The 17486-nt window shown below is 41.7% G+C and overlaps 1 protein-coding gene across 3 annotated transcripts in view; it reads right to left on the bottom strand.

The window, feature by feature from the left end:
• The window catches only part of si:dkey-40c11.2 (drebrin-like protein A), a 47120-nt gene extending 29993 nt beyond the window's left edge, over positions 1-17127 (bottom strand). For all 3 annotated transcript variants that reach the window (XM_015972470.3, XM_015972469.3, XM_015972473.3), the window contains exon 1: positions 16805-17127. In XM_015972470.3, coding sequence (XP_015827956.3) covers positions 16805-16896 — 92 coding nt within the window. In that variant the 5' untranslated portion in view covers positions 16897-17127. The remainder of the gene's footprint in view (positions 1-16804) is intronic.
• Between the last annotated feature and the right edge of the window lie 359 nt (positions 17128-17486).

Genomic DNA, 17486 nt, shown 5'->3' with positions numbered 1-17486 from the left:
AAGGGCATGATCTGAGCATGCAGGAGGACTGACCCATCTTAAACCTTTGTCGACTGTGCTGGAGAAAGGTACAGAACCAAATTATTTAATTAATTAGCTGCGCGTTCTCCTGTCCTCTGTCCTCCAGGCCACACACACACACATGGGACTGTCTCACCTGTTATTTTCGTTAAGGAGTGTGCACGTACAGCATGCACGCCTCATGCACAAGCCTACTATTGAAGCTGCCGTTACGCTTTTGGCCTGAGGGGGCAATTGTGAGCATAAAAATTCAAAACTCTGTAAAGTCCCTTTAAGCCCCATGAGATGTCTAAGCTGCAGCTGTTACACACCTGCTTAGACTCTATTAAAGCCTGGATGGCTGGGAGCTTTCTACAGCTGAATGAAAATAAGACTGGGATCCTCATCTGTGCGCTAGACAAGCTGGTTCCCGAAATCAGAGACTCTCTTGGTCAGTTTGCTTCTCACACCAAACCCTTCGTCAGGAATCTTGGTGTGACCTTTGACCCAGCTCTCATCCTGGATCCTCGTGTCAGTGCTCTTATTCGCTCTTCCTTCTTCCATCTCAGGAACATTGCTAAGCCGATTCCCATTCTATCCCGCTCTGAACTTGAGACCATTCTCCACACCTTCATCTCCTCATGCTTAGACTACTGTAACTCTCTTTTCACATGTCTGAGCAAAACCTCCCTGAACCGTCTACAGGTGGTCCAAAATGTCTGTGCTCAGCTTCTGACCAAGTCCTCCAAACACACCCACATCACCCTGCTTCTCCTCCAGCTTCATTGGCTGCCAGTCAACTTCAGGGTTCATTTCAAGATCCTGGTTCTGGTCTATAGGACCTTACATGGACAAGCACCATCTTACATTGGTGATCTTCTTAGTCCCTACACCCCCAGCAGGACCCTGAGGTCCAGTGATCAAAGCTCACTGGTTGTGCAGTACACCAGGCTAAAGACCAAAGGTGACAGATCATTTGCTGCTGTGGACCCCAGACTCTGAAACTCTCTTCCCCTGAGCCTGAGATCAGTGGACTCAGTGGACTCCTTTAAAAAGCAGCTGAAAACTCACTTGTTCAGGCTGGTTTTGGTGTTACCTTCATCCCCCTCTCCTTGTTCTGCTCTACCTACCTATTACACCTTCCTCAGGATCCACTGATTTCCCTCTTTCCTATTCACTCTCTCTTTTTCTTTACATTTTTAATCACCACTGTCTATTTTTTGCTCATTTTAAATATATTTTAATCATTTTCTAAATTCTTTTTTTACATTTTTTGTTTTTGTGAAGCGCCTTGTGATTTTTATCTTGAAAGGCGCTATAGAAATGATCTTCGTCTTCTTCTTCTCCCAGTTGGACGTTTATGTTTATGTTTATTCATTTAGCAGATGCTTTAATCCAAAGCGACATACAATTTACGACCTATAGGGCATGTTGTGATCTGTGGGGGAAACCGGAGTACCCGGAGGAAACCCACGCATGAATGGGGAGAACACGCAACTCCACGCAGAAACGCTGCAGCCGAGTTTCGAACCTGCAACCGTCGTGCTGCGAGGCAACAGTGTTAACAAATGCGCCACCATGCAGCCCAGAAATCCTCACCAGGGAAGCATCCAGCAGGCATCCTAAACAGATGCCTGAGCCACCTAAACTGGCTCCACTCGATGTGGAGGAGCAGCGAGTCTACTCCGAGCCCCTCCCGGATGACCAAGCCTCTCATCCTATCTCTAAGGGAGAGCCCAGCCACTCTGTGGAGAAAACTAATTGCAGCTGCTTGTATCTGCGATCTTGTTCTTCCGGTCACTACCCAAAGCTTGTGATCATAGAAGAGGGTGGGAACGTAGATTGACTGGTAAATCGAGAGCTTTGCCTTCCGGTTCAGCTCTCTCTTCACCACGACAGATTGGTACAATGTCCGCATCACTGCAGATGCAGCACCAATCTGCCTGTCAACCTCACGCTCCATTTTTCCCTCACTCATGAAAAAGACCCAGAGATACCTAAACTCCTCCACTTGAGGCAGGACCTCATCCCTGACCCGGAAAAGGCATTCTACCCTTTTCCGACTCAAGACCATGGTCTCAGATTTAGAGGAGCTGATTCTCTAAGCTCTGCTTTCTCCTGGAGGCTAAATCAACGGCCTTCCCCATCGTGAGCCAAGATGGGTGAGTCAATGAATGCTAATTTTCCATGTGACGTAGAAGCATTTTATCAGTGATTATCAACATTTATTCTGTGTAAAAAAAGGCCTTACTAGCAGCAGTGACTGACTCAAATGTTAGGAAAATATAGTTCTCCCTACACATAGACTAGAATTCCACTCAAGCAGGTCACAATTCACCTCTATATTCATCAACAGCAGCGCACATGTGAAAAATACTGTAAGTGGGTCACCTATTTAAACCAAAACAGCTTTTGCTCAGATCCACCCTGTGAGTTACGCTGACTGATCTGTATAATACTTGACAGGGGTGGAGGGCAAATCAGACTCCCCTGGAGACTATTACAGACCGATGAAGCTATTTGGAGAGAAAATAGCAGGAAGCACAAGAGAGCGAGACAACAATAAAATTACAAGAAAGATCAGAACATGCATCTGACGTAAATGTTGGAAAAAATGGAAGAAAATGTAAACAATAGATTGCACACAATATCAGAGAGTGGGGTGAGGAAGTGAAGGGCAGAGTGAACTGGATGGAATGCTGAAAGTAGGAGGGGAAGAGGGAAGAAAATCTCCATTCTCAGCAAAACTAAGAACCAGAGATGTTTGGAAAATGACAAACTAAACAAATAAGTAATTAAATCTCTGCCAAGCACTAGTGAAAGAAAACAGCCCTCCCTGTGCTGAGGCAGATGGAAATGAGAAGGGGGATGGATGGACAAAGGGGGCGAGAGAGACAAAAAGTAAACTTCTGCTTGCTGAATGTCAATTCAAAGAGTCCTTAGATAACAAGCATGCAACAAACAGGCTAAACACCCTGGCAAGAGAATGACAGTGAGGAGACACCATGTGGACAGCAAAAGGTTTAATGTTACAGCCTATATATAATCCACAGGTAAACTTGCCAATCACTGTGGAAGCTAAACCACAACCATTGATTCCATAAAACTGCCGTTTCTGTCAATGTGGTATAATTATCACCATCAAGACAGAAAAGGGTGTGTCAGTTTGGTGTGGTCTTGTCCAAAAGTCAGATCCAGTATTATTTTGTGTTCACAACACAATACAAGAACTATATTACTAGACATGGACTCTTTAAAGTACTGAAGCGGCTCATAGTGTTCACTTTTTATCAAGTTCAACAAATCCATAGAAAGACTCCATATGACAAGTATGACATGATGCATTCCTTTTGTTAACCCCCTTCGGTCATTTATGAAAAAATAAATAAATAAAAAATAAACAGGCCAATGTGTCTGTCACAACGAACCAAACAGTCAAGCGGCTCAAGGATGATTTGTCACTTTGCCAAATCTTTCCTTTTCAGCATTTTGTCAATTTTTGTGTGTGTGTTTTGTCCCAATTGTGACCTGCACATAACCCAACTGATGCTGCTACAATATAAATGCTGCTACACTGTACACATCACTGTTGATTTTACATTAATATTACTTTTGTATAACTTTTTGATTCTCTTTCTTTTCGCACCAAACGGAGTGGCACTCCAATTTCGCTGCACCCTGTACAACGACAATAAAGGTTATTCTATTTTTTTTATTCTAAATGTGTACCCACGTCTTACACAGCACACTCAAACACAAAGAGTACCATACTACCTCAGAAGCAGGCAGCAGAGTAGACAGCATTGCTAACTGTAGCACATGCCTCTACTGCTGTTTCTACCCAGCAAGCTAACACAAATCTCACAAACACGTACTGAAATCTCCAAAATACTCTAACTCACTAGAACTGTGCACACGGACCACAATACCCCAATGTATCCCTTCTTCTAGTACTGCAAAAATAAACTATATTACTACCTCAACTGAGGTTTCATCATTGGCCTAGATTTCACTTATGCGGCATTGATTGTTTCATATTATATTATGTTGGATGTGTTTGATGTTCATTTACCATACCTATCTTATCTCTTGTAGCTTATCTCTACATAGGCCTCCATGCTTTCTTATCCTCTTCTTTTAATCTTTGTTTTCTCTTTTTACTATTCTAGGTATTGTATGCTATTTTAAACCTACTGATCTTTTTAGATTGTGTTATTAATCAAGAGACCTTCTGCAAAACAAGTCCCTGATAGCCTTGAAAAATTAAATTTTTAGCAAAAATGGCAAACAAAGCACCTTGAACCTATTTTTGGGATGTCTGTCATAAGTCTATCCACTCTACGTTCTACTTACTTTTAAAGTATCTTTCTGGAGTATTTCTCTTATCCAATGGCATCATCTAGTGGATAACAAGCATATCACACAAATAGTCAGTCGATTGGTTTTTTTTCGAGATGGCAACTTCACGTTTCTTGTTTATAAATGTGCATCTGTAGCCGACAAACAGAGCTAAAACGTTGTTTTACAAGTTATTCTTATGGCATGTTGTGTTTTCATATATTTATATTTTAAACACTTACTTGTCTGTGAAAAGTTCATCAACTCTGCATCAGCCACGGTACATCCTTCAATTTAAAGCATGTAAGTGATAGCCTAAAGCTATTGGTTAGTTCTGGTTGGAGCTCAGTTTTCCATTGGCTCCTTGGCAGCTAGCCCAACTGCCAATCATTTCAAACCCAACTCAAAACTCCCAGCGGAACATAAAGCCATCAAATAAAATGTAAAATGTCACAATCGTAAAATCATTATAGAAACATTCAAGGAGAGAAGTGAAAATAGACAATAAGATACAGCAAAAGGAATAGGGGGCCGGGGCAATGAAACCAAGTATTGCCCCATGTTGCAATAGCCAGTGAAGAGATGCCAAGACAGGAGTGGTATCGTCCCTGCATTTTGTCCCTATCGCAAACCTGGCAGCTGAATTTTGTACTAGCTGCAAGCTTGCTGCTGTGACCTGACTGGTTGGCATACAATGCATTGCAGTAGTCAAGCCTTGAGAGAATAAAAGCATGGGTGAAGACTCTAGATGTACTCTGGACAAAAGGGGCTTAATTCTGACCAGTCGACGGAAGTTTAAAAAAGCACGATCGCACAACTTGGTTGATTTGTGCATGTAACTTAAGGGCCGAATCCATTTGTACTCCCAATTTTCAGATGTGGTCTTCACATTAGGCGCTAAAGGGCCCAGGTCCACAGCATCAAAGGTGCGTGCAAACATGCCAGGGCTAAGTACAATGACTTCTAGGGATGTGTGTTGGTAAAATTCTGGTGATTCGGTATCACAATACAGGGCAGACAATATGATATATCACAATATATTGCGATACATTCACAATATTAGCAATTTTTTTAGATTGAATTCATTGTAGAAAAATTCAATAAACGGCTCAAACTGATACGTAACATGTTTAACATAAGGTATCTGAACCATAATAGAGGGATTTACATTTCAATGGTGGAAACAAAACCCATTGTGCACTGCTGCCAACTAGCAGTCGGTGTTTGAATTGCACCAAAAGAAAAGAAAATACTCAAATGTTTACATGTAAATTCTTCGAAAAATTTGATGCACGGCTTTTGAATATTGATATATTATTGCAGGAATATTTTTTCTCGATATGTTGCCATATTAATATTTTCCTACATCGCAAATGACTTAAGTCTTAGCGTCTTACTGTTAAAGGGGAGTTTTGCTCTCCACTATCACTACAATCTTGCTAAGTTTGAAGGATTGCTGTAAAGTCTCTTACACAACAAGTCTTTGACTCAATGCAATCTGCTGGGTTTTCTTACGTTGGAAACGTTTAACTAACTGGCATAATGAACTGACATCAATGCACTGATAAGTAAGTTCACTTAGAATGTTTACATTATAAAATGTCTTGTGTTGGCTCTTGGTGTGATTTGGCAGTATATAAGTTAACTGAACTGAAATGAGTGAAGCATCAGCCTCTTGGTGCAAAGTGGGATACAACTCGATGAAGGGACACATTTCCCTGCACTTATTTATCTGGGCTTGGTGAATACAATGGAAGCATTTTTCTGTTAACATGGGTAATGCACCACCCCATAGTGTGTGTTTTTTTTTTATTATGAAAACTGGCAAATGGAGTTGCTGTTAACTATTGTTTGGTAGCCATGTAAATATGCACAAGGAATCAAACGCAAGTGAAGTTGTTCTTAAAAAGAACGCCGGCTATGAGGACGTGTATGCCCTAATAAGCCACAAGTTTTCTGTTGTACCAAACTATGTTGATAGAAACACACAAAACATAGCTGTTTATTTATAAATCTATAATATTTAGTACATTTTTGACATGCGTAGTACGCCATGTTTTCCGCACACAATGCACTCTAGGGGCGATGATGTATATTGGTTGTGCTTGGAAGAGTAGCTATTGACGCTAGTGTTTGTTTAGGCGCTCACCATATTAATAATTAAGTAAAATGCTGCATTATGCTGCTTTTGGATGTAATTTCCAGTCAGATGGGAACAAGGGGAGTGATGTGAGTTCACACCGCTTTCCCACTGAGGAGAAAGCAGTGGGAAGATGCCTGTGGACAGACACAACTTCCCAAAGATCCGCGGCTGTGTTCCCAACATTTTTTTTTCCTGATGCGTTTGAGGCTTGTAGTCGACCACAAATACTTACAGAGCTCACCGGAGCAGCTGGGTATGAGAGAAGGCGGAAACTAAATGCTTTACCGACCAATTTCCCACACAAGGAGCCTAAAAGCCCATGGAGAGACAAGAGATGCTGGACGCTCTCCTGAGCCGACAACCCGCTCCTGCAGCTGCCGCTTTTGTCACGTTCAGCGAACCATCGGACATGCCACTCATCACGGATTAAGCTGAACATTCACCTCTCCCGTCAGTAAAACAAGCAGTTAGTGTAGCAATACAGTGTTCTCCAAATTTATAATATCTGCAAAAATGATTAAAGTCATTTCACTGAATATCCTAATCATCTATAAAGCACACGACAGCTCTGGAAGCTAATGTTCTCCAAAAGCATTCATAATTGAATAAGTTGGATCACACGTTAGCTTACCATTAACTTCTGCTGACACAAATGTGAGCTCTTGACAACAAACACTCTCCCTTTCTGTTACCATGGAGACACATTTACCGCACACGCACCACCGGTTTTGTCCTGCACTCACCATCCCACCCTTCTTGCTCTTCATTTTGATGCTCGTTTTGTGAAACACCATCAGTGATGTCCTCATTAATGCTTCACTCTGGTTCAAATTGAAAAGGCTGAACAGATGACATGTTGATGTGGCTGAACAGTCACTACAGGTGGTGCAACCGAGGTACAACCATATGACGTCATTACCCAGAGTGCATTGCGACGCTAACAACAATGGTGACCTACGAGTTAAACTATTTTTACTAGTTTACAAGCATGGGGCGACGGTGGCACAGGAGTTAAGAGCTCGCCCCGTAATCGGAAGGTTGCAGGTTCGAGCCCCGCTCAGTCTGTCGCTGTCGTTGTGTCCTTGGGCAAGACACTTAACCCACGTTGCCTGCTGGTGGTGGTCGGAGGGACTGGTGGCGCCAGTGCTCGGCAGCCTCGCCTCTGTCAGTGCACCCCAGGGCAGCTGTGGCTACATCGTAGCTCATCCCTACCAGTGTGTGAATGGGTGAATGACTGATTGTGTTGTAAAGCGCCTTGGGGGGTTCCATGACTCTAGAAGGCGCTATATCAAATACTGGCCATTTACCATTTACCATTTAGTTTTATAAAAATGAAGACATTAAGAAGGTTTTTACACCACTTTAATATAACTGATACTAACATTTATCTTTTAAGAACCACAAGGTTTTGTAACCTGGTTTCCTTTTAAATACATACTGATTCGACCACTGGATGCCATCTCAGTGGTGTTCAACTTCATTCCTCATCATGTCCCAATATTTTAACATCCTTCAACAGTCACTAGAGTCACTTTAATTTGAAAAGTTTTAAGTTTACCAACGACCAATTATGTACTTATACTGGCACATTATTGGGCCTAATAGTGTTTTCTGGGGTTGTATTGTGAGTCTTGCTGAGTACAATTTACCCCCTATGTCACAACAACACTTTCAAACTGGGCCTTTCATTGGGACAAGTTGACTCTCAAAGATGGGATAGGGCCCATAGGAGGAGGGAGGAATACCTTCAGGCTGGGGGGGGGGGGGGAGCCACACAAGTGTTCCCACTGGGAAAATGATGAGGAGCACCAGGAGCTTTAGATAGGTATAAATGAGTTAGCCACAAGGAAAGCATTTAACAAAGCTATCACAATGAGAAAGAGCTGGAGTGTGATGGAGACTTCAAAGACCACAAAGAAATGGTTAACAGGGGCAAGTGTTTGTGATGAAAAAAAAACATGGATGTAGATGTGAGGTGTCCACATGGGGTAAATAGTTATGACTCAGATGTATGTGGTTCATTCACAGAGCTACGGAGATGGAAACTATTTTTTTCTGTGCTCACAAAGAGAGCTAGAGGGAGAAAACAAGCATGGATTATGATAAATTCCCTAAAATGACGGTCTCCTGGGATTGTTTTGGCATTTCCTGTACATGCTGTCCTACATAAACACACAGAAAAGCTTCTACTCTATTGCTGTTATTAGAGACCAAGAAGACCAAAAAGAACATCTTTTTTTTTATATTTATTCTAACCTACAAAACCTGAATTATCATGTTCACTTTCTGGTTCATACTACAGGTGAAACCTGAAAATTTTGAATGTTGTGCAAAAGTTAATTTATTTCAGTAAAAGGGGCCCAAACCAAGTACTGGCTGCATATGCATGACTGTGCTTTTTCAGATGTCTGACATAAAAGTCTGACATCTGTTTAAAATCCTTGTTTTTCTGATTTCATTTAATTTTCTAATTTTCTGAGATTTTGAATTTGGGGTTTTCACAAGCTGTAATCTGTAAGGAACCACCTTGTCTGGGATACAAGCTGAGATCCTCATCTGCGCAGACAAGCTGGTTCCCAAAGTCAGAGACTCTCTTGGTCAGCTTTCTTCTCACACCAAACCCTCTGTCAGGAATCTTGGTGTGACCTTTGACCCAGCTCCCACCCTGGATTCTCATGTCAGTTCTCTTGTTCACTCTTCCTTCTTCCATCTCAGGAACATTGCTAAGCTGAGTCCCATTCTGTCCCGCTCTGAACTTGAGACAGTTCTCCACACCTTCTTCTCCTCACGCTTAGACTACTGCAACTCTCTTTTCACGTGTCTGAGCAGAACCTCCCTGAACCGTCTACAGGTGGTTCAGAATGCCTGTGCGCGGCTTCTGACCAAGTCCTCCAAACACACCCACATCACCCTGCTTCTCCTCCAGCTTCACTGGCTGCCAGTCAACTTCAGGGTTCATTTCAAGATCCTGGCTCTTGTTTTTAGGGCCTTACATGGACAAGCACCATCTTACATTGGTGATCTTTTCAGTCCCTACACCCCCAGCAGGTCCCTGAGGTCCAGTGATCAAAGCCTACTGGTTGTGCAGCGCACCAGGCTAAAGACCAAAGGTGACAGATAATTTGCTGCTGTGGCCCCCAGACTCTGGAACTCTCTCCCCCTAAGCCTGAGATCAGTGGGCTCAGAGGTCTCCTGTACAAAGCAGCTGAAAACTCACCTGTTCAAGCTGGCTTTTGCGTGACCTTCATCACCACCCTCTCCTTATTATGCCCTTATTTCGTCTTTCCCAGGATCCACCGATTTCCCTCTCTCCTATTCATTTTCTCTCACCCTTTCCTTACATTTTTTCAATCACAATCCTCCAGATCAAATGGAGAGAAGCTCATGGAGCTCTGCATCGATACAGTTTTACAAAAGTGAAACTTACTGCCACTTACTTACTTACATTTTTTGTATAGTTTCCGACCGGATCTCGACAGTAACTCTATGTTATCTTGACGCCTCCCTCTGTTGTGCCAAGGCGTAATATGCATTCACAAGTCCTGAATTGTGGCAATATAACTACCAAGCGTGGCAGCACAAATATCGCAAACTTCCCGCAACTCTACGCCAGCATGGTGCGTTCATAAGACACACCGTGGCGGCAGTATTACACTTATTTGCCAGCATGGTGTGTCTTCTAAAAAAGGGCTATGTGCCGTGTTAATTCTATCATGACTCCACTTTAACCTTTTCATCCAGATCAAAAGCCCCAAAATCTTGCCTTCAGTTTACTTCTATTCTTTCTTTCTTTTTCCCACATCTCCCCATGTCAGCCCCAGTATTTCCAACCAAATGCCCTTGACTATTCATTACAAGCCCAGTCTTTCCCATCCATTTCCACTCATCTCCCTCAATTCATTCAGTCTCTTTTGGCAAACAACCCAGCTTTCCCAGCAGGTCGTCGGGACACAACCCCCTAGGGCTCTTCACAAGAACCCACATCTCAACCCCACTATCAGCCAGTGAACAAACACGACAAGAAAAGGTAAATGAAGTTCCCAGTCAAGGCCCTGCTTTCAGCGTTACTTTGGTGTTAGATGCTAGCTAACCGTGAGGATGTTGTCTTGTAACCATGGTGACATGAGCAATTTAACAAGTCAAAAAAAAAGTTTATGACAGTTTACGTAGTCAGGACAGCCATGGGAATGAGAGAGGGGTGTGTCTCCACTGACTTGACATTGTGTCTGCTGAGTGTATGTTTTTGCATGTGTGAGTGTGAGTGTGTGAGGATTTCGTAATTTTGCAATTACAAGCGAAACGGTACTGAATGCTATTTGTGTTTTGCTTGGCACAGGCAGTCAAAATGACAGAATGCTTCAGAATGCACTTGGTACTTGCACAACATTCATTAAGTCTCTTTATTGTTGATGATCTGGCCTGCGCAGCAACTTAGAAATCCAAGAGAAGCAAAAGGCTTCAAATGGAACAGTCCGGGGAAGGAAAAAGGTGTTTTACTAGACACTCTTGGCAGCATTGCACTCGTGTATAATTGAAAAAAAAAATAAAAATAAATAACAGTGAACTCACGTATTTTCTGTAGCTTTTTGGGCTATCATCATACATAATAATAAAAAATAAATGATCTAGTTTGTTGACATAAAACCTGCACAACACCAAAAGCAGAAATGCCACACCTGCTGGATAAAATGCCTTTAGTTGAGCCAGGATGTGTTTATTTTATTTTCCTAACAGACATTTGAGTCCAGAACAAAGAAGGCAGACAGGAGCACCACAAAGTCATGAAACTTTAATCAGCTACCATTTGGTACCTCCGAGTAGCAGGCACACTTTTGTCATTTTCTGGTCTTCCACCAAAACAGAAACACTAGAGATAAACACACACCCCACGCCTTCCAAGGTACACTTCGTAGTCATGTCTCATCATGCTTAAAACCTGCAATTATGCTGCAACTCCATCATGGACACTTCAGCTAATCTAAACAGTAGTTAAGAAAGAAGTAAGCAGTTGTTAAGCGATAACTGCTGAAATCCTTCTCTAAGTTTATCCAAACAAAGGTGGATTGTATAATATCTGTTATGGCTCTATCACGATCATTTTCCAACATGCCACCCAAAGACTGGCTCACACAGACTGCTTGGTGAAGCTCGGTATCTTTAAATCTTCAAAACAGAAGATATTTGCCCTGATAAGACGTCTGTTTGCATCGGTTTGTAACATGCTCTCACAACAAAAATATGCCAATGGCTCAACTGCCAAAATCAGCTTTGAGTATCAGTAAAGGAAGTCATCTGCATAGAGCTTTAGTTTGCTCCTACATAAGCAAGCAAAGTACTGTAAACTGGTTTTGCTTGGATTTTATGGTGGAAACAGGAATACTTTGATGGAAGTCAGTGAATGTTACTAAGATAGCTAATCTAAGATGATGCCAAAGATGGAGACTTACAGAAAAAAACAATTGATAGAATTTCTCTCCGTGGTACACGAATATGATTATTCAGTCATTGAACCCTTATTTTAACAAGGAAGTGAATGTTTCATAGCATTTCAGTTGATAAAAAGGTTTTAAAGTACAATGATAACCAACATTTCGTGGGTCACAAGGTGGTTTTAACATAACTGAGAAAAAGCAAAACCTGTGGAAGGAAGTTCCAGCAAATAGCTTTGTGATGATACTGTGTCCCGATGTGTAACTATAGACAAGCAGAAACGCTCAAGCATGAGCATTAACACACATGCACGCGCACACAACCCACAGGTGTCTTCCACCCAACAAGTAACTTTAAACGTTGTGACTCTTTGGATATCAGTTAATCATGCATGAACCTGTGGAAATTCTGACAAGTAGGAGCAGCACACACACACCCCAGGCCTGCTCTGTAAGAGAAGGTCCTCCATTTATCAAAAATGTTAGTGCAGGAGATCAGAGAGGTGAAGAAGAGCGATGGCTTGTAAAAGCAAATGGGTCAACTTCACAGAAGACTCCGAAAGGTGATCGGAGCATTAAAAAGTGAAGCTAAACCACATGTGAGGGAATTTGTCCACACAATACTTAATTACATTTCTCAATATTTTATAGATTAAAATAAAATTTGTCACAATAAAGACCTACTATGGTAGCTGTGGGAACAAAAAACATAAAAAATATGTATTTTTATGTTCTATCATATATCATCTCATTGTCAAAAACCAAATCCAACATCTCACCAATATGACCTCAGTTATTAGAGAAAGACCTTCAGTTTGGACTTTGGCTGCTTGATTTCTTATTTTCAATCCATTTATTGCAGAGTCCAGCACTTGTATTTGCTTGTGAAGCCGCTTAATGAAGATCCAACCCAAGAAAAGCACACTGAGTTAAGGAATGAATCATCCTTGTCTACTTACATACCAGACAAGCTAAGTAAAGAGCTATTCCAGATCAGTCTTTTAGCACTTTCTCATTAGCAGCATGTCACATATTCAACTTCTTTAAGTCCTATTCATGTGCAATGATTGGTGCTATTTTACCAAATAAGATGCACACATTTCACATTCTGTAGCATTTTCCCAACTTGTTTTGCCATTTCTAAAGATTTCTTTGTGGTAATAATATTTCAAAGGTACTTTAACGTTTGCCACTTTGTCTTTTCTCCTCTGTTTGTCCAAAAAGAAAAAAAAATCCTTTAAGCACAAAGCCTGGTCTGAATATCAGTTCTAACTTGCAAGAAATTATAAGAAACTGTGTGGCTTCTTGGAAGCAAATCGTAAAGAAAAAAGGTGGTTAGAAGGTTTTTATGTAACATTCAATCAACAACAGATTAGAAGGAGAAAATTAGATTGATGTGTGAGTACACTGTTTAAACAGAGTAACCGTGTTTCTCTAATGAAATCAGATATTTACTTTATGTGTCAGTGCCTGACTGCAATAATCTCTACCAGAGAAAAGTTTCCACAAACTTGGCACACAGAATCAAAGTGGTCTGCAAGAAAGACGTCTTTGAGGAATATGTGTACAACCTCGCCATGGCCCAAAGATTTCTACGTATAATCATCTGCCATTCTAAGGCATTGCTCAAGAAAAGGATAGAAAATCCTGACTGGTGTGTTCTGGGAGACTGAAACAATAGTTTTATTTTACATATTTGGCTAAAAAAATGCTTTATTCTTAAGACAGGAGGGCATCCCAAGTCATTTGAGCAGCTTTGTATGTATTTAAACTGGCCTAGAAACACAAGACTTTTTTTGTTTTAAGACTTTGACACGAATAAAGAAATTAAAAAGCATTTATTTATTATTAATTTACATTTTTTTTGCTAGGAATCGTGCAGACCTTGGATCTTAGCCGTTTCTTTTTGGCTGTATGTTCCGAGCCAACTGTTAATCACAGTGTTCACTTTGTCGGAGCAACAGAGACCTCCAAAGCTGTATCCGAAGGTAAAGGCTCTGAATGAAGGATGCATTGAAATTGTTCTTCTTTTCTTCAGAGTCTCGCTGACATTAAGACCCTTTTCAAGATCATTAGATAATACACACAAGAACCCCAAGGTCACACACTGTGTGTGTGTGTGTGTGTGTGTGTGTGTGTGTGTGTGTGTGTGTGTGTGTGTGTGTGTGTGTGTGTGTGTGTGTGTGTGTGTGTGTGTGTGTGTGTGTGTGTGTGTGTGTGTGTGTGTGTGTGGTGGAGGGTGTCTTTCAACAAAACAACCCACCAACTCTTCACCATGCAATTCCTAGTATCTTGAGCTTGCCACCGTTATCTCTGCACTGGAAAAAAGGATTGGTCAAAAAAGTAGACTTTGTGTAATTTAATTCCAAAGTAAATTTCCCATGTAGTTGTATTACATAAAGTCAATGAAATACCCACTTTAAAGGTAACCTGTTCTAATGTTTATGTTTATTAGAACTGTGCTTAACTATTTTAATAAATAACAGTTTCAGTTTTATAATTGTTAGTTAAATCTTACATTAAAAAGTTATCTGGTGCATGCAGAGTTTCCTTCTTTTTCTTCTTCAGCCCAAATGAAGTACAAGTGACACACTGGGGATTTGCTGCCCCCCAGCAAATTCTTCAAAGGTCCTAAAAATGGGATTTGGTTACTAAACATGCTTGGTTTTAGCCTGGCCTGCCAGACTCGTCCCCTGTTTAACTCTGCACAGAGAGCTAGTCTGGTTACTCACAGGCAGAGAGGCACATGAGGGGCGGGACTAGCCAGCTCAAAAATAAACAATCAGAAAAAAGGCGGAAATACTGACTGCATCCCGCGATGCTATCGTTTTTCAGCTGTAGTCAAAAATGGCGTCTGGCGACAGCGGAAGCATCTTTTTCTTTTTCTTTTTTTCTTTTTAGAAAAAAGGCTTTTAGCGCTTCTACTTGTTGTGGTTTTGAAGTAACGTTTAAGTCATTTAGAACAGAGGAAGGAGCCGCAGCGAACTCAGCTTCAGATGTCATCTTCGGTGTTTATGGAAAACTCAGCGTTGCGTTGTGTGACGTACGCTGTTAATCGCCGACTGGCTCGGTTGGAATTCTCAGGTGGTGGGGTTATTTGAATAGAAGAGTTTCCAGCCCCATGCTTACCATAAGGAAGCATGGCTGGTCAGGCTAGCTTGGTTTAGGTTATAACTTGGCTGCATGGTGGCACAGTTGTTAGCACTGTTGCCTCGCAGCACGAAGGTTGCAGGTTCGAAACTCGGCTGTGGCCTTTCTGCGTGGAGTTGCGTGTTCTCCCCGTACATGCGTGGGTTTCCTCCGGGTACTCCGGTTTGCCCCACAGATCACAACATGCCCTATAGGTTATAAATTGTAAGTCGCTTTGGATAAAAGCATCTGCCAAATAAATAAACATAAACATAATCTTAGAATATTTGATATTTCTTTTTTTTTCTGTTTTGGTAAATAACAATTGTGATTTAGAAATCCGGAGTTAGCCTAAATCATATATGAAAGTATTAGCTTGTGTTTACTTAGGCCAATAATCTTTTTTTGAGTATCAAAGTTGCTCTTTAGAAAATAAATCTTTGCAAACCTTCAAATCCTTCCAAAATACACAAACTTGGTTGTGGCTCATGTCGCATCAGTATGACATCACCAAGGCCTCTTCCCATCCTTTGAGTCCTTAACATACACTAAAGATGTGGGATGTTTGCTTCGATTTTTTTTCTCCACTCTTATTTGTTGGCTAAGCAGAGGCAAACATCAGGGAAATGCTCTGAATCAAGAAACTGCTTAATGATCAGGTGTCAGCGTGGAGCTGTTGCATTTGCACTTTTTTCCCCCAATGGAGGAGGGAAGCTCATTTCCTGAATGGAACTAGTCTCAAATTGATGCCAGGAAGAAAGTGGGATGAACGTGGGCAAAGAAACATTGAAGTTATGAAATGCAGAGGAGGATGAAACAAGACGAAGATGGGCGTATTGAAGTTTTCTTACTAACTAGTAATGATGTATCTGTAGCAGGACATGATAGAAATCCACACAGAAACAGAAAAAGAAAGGACCATAGAAGATTAGAGCCATGCACACTGGTATTGTTTGGAAAGATGCATGTGTCACCATGGTGACAGAGCAGTCAATCTGTGTGACAAAAAGACAGAATAAGCAGTGTATGGTGATCAGGTTGCATCAACTTTGTAAGAATTTTAAGAACTTTAAGTTCAAATCTGTTCAATTCCAACTAAAGCTCATGTTGTTCTTGCTCATACTTTTAGGTTTGGATGCTGCTTCTATTTCTGCACTTCACATCCTTTATTTCTCGCGCGCATCTTGTAATTACTGTCGTGTGCTGGTTTTGTAAACGCTTCTTGCACATGCAGCTCAATCTGTCAAATTAAAAGTCTCTCCCTGAAAGACAAGTCTTGTCAGCGATCAGTAAATCAGCAGAAACGCGATCCCACACGAGAGCTTCCAGCTCTTGGGGGAGGATGTGTCAGTGCGCCAGGCCATGGTGGGTGAGGCCAGCTGGCTGCAGGTTCCAGGTGATCCCATCATGCATATTTGACCGTAAAGGCATCACCTTATCTCTAGATCTGTCTATTTGACACTGAGGAAGTTGTAAGTATGATGCGTAATATTGCGTGCTGCCCCTTTGTGGGCCACTTCTGCATCCGCGAATGGATCAATTCAAAACAAACCACCGATTACGCAACTGTGGTTGCGCATAAACCGACTTATTTTGCAAAACCTAACCGAGGAATACTTTGAGTTGGGGGGGGGGGGGGGGGGGGGGTATGTGTTCCTGTTGTCTCGTTAGACTAATGCACCGTTATAAAGCCACGTTTCGCTTGTTTTACTAAACAGAACTGATGAAATGAGTGTGTTTGTTCAGAAAAGGGGCTCTGAGTTACCAGTTAGTGGAGGATCGAGGGTTGAGGATGTCCTCTTTGGCCGTGAGAAGCGATAGGCTGTAGGTGTCAAGGTTGACCGTTTGCCTGCTCATGGTGTCTGAGAGAAAAAAAAGGAAAAAAAAAAGTTTCCAGACCACTCCCGCAGCTTCAGTCTTCACAAGTCCTTGTAAAGTTTGCAGGACGGAGGACTACCAGTGAAAAATCGGATTAGAAACGGAGGTCGGACTCAAAAAGCAGCACTTTAAGCAGGTTTGGCGTGGTTCGCAAACGAGAGTGATCCGTGCAGGCGCTGCGCACTCAGCGCCAGAAGACTTGGACTGCGCGCTCTGGTCTTTGTGCAGCTGGGTAGCATAAGTTTTCACTGCAAAGCCCCACCTCCTGTTGAGAGAGTGGAAAGCATAATGACTTCACTACACCGTCTAAGTCAATCAATCAGCAACGCCCTCTGATCTTAACACCTCCTGCGTGCTCTAATATTCACAGTCAGCTAGTTTCGTGTAGAAATCTGCAACCTCTGCGCACAAAATGAAGGGTTTTGTTGGTTCACCATTTAGCCAGCAAATAAAAAGCAACTTAAACATTAAAGGTTCTTATTAATTCTGGTGCAATTTAAATATTTCCACTCAAATTAAAATGTTGCTTAGCGAGGCTGAAAGAGCTTTCATGTCGTTTCGTTTTAGTT

Source organism: Nothobranchius furzeri, chromosome 17 (genome assembly GCF_043380555.1).
Source record: "Nothobranchius furzeri strain GRZ-AD chromosome 17, NfurGRZ-RIMD1, whole genome shotgun sequence".
Classification (NCBI taxonomy): Eukaryota; Metazoa; Chordata; class Actinopteri; order Cyprinodontiformes; family Nothobranchiidae; genus Nothobranchius; species Nothobranchius furzeri.
The sequence above is the reverse complement of the archived record's forward strand: the minus strand, read 5'-3'. Positions and strand labels throughout refer to the sequence as shown.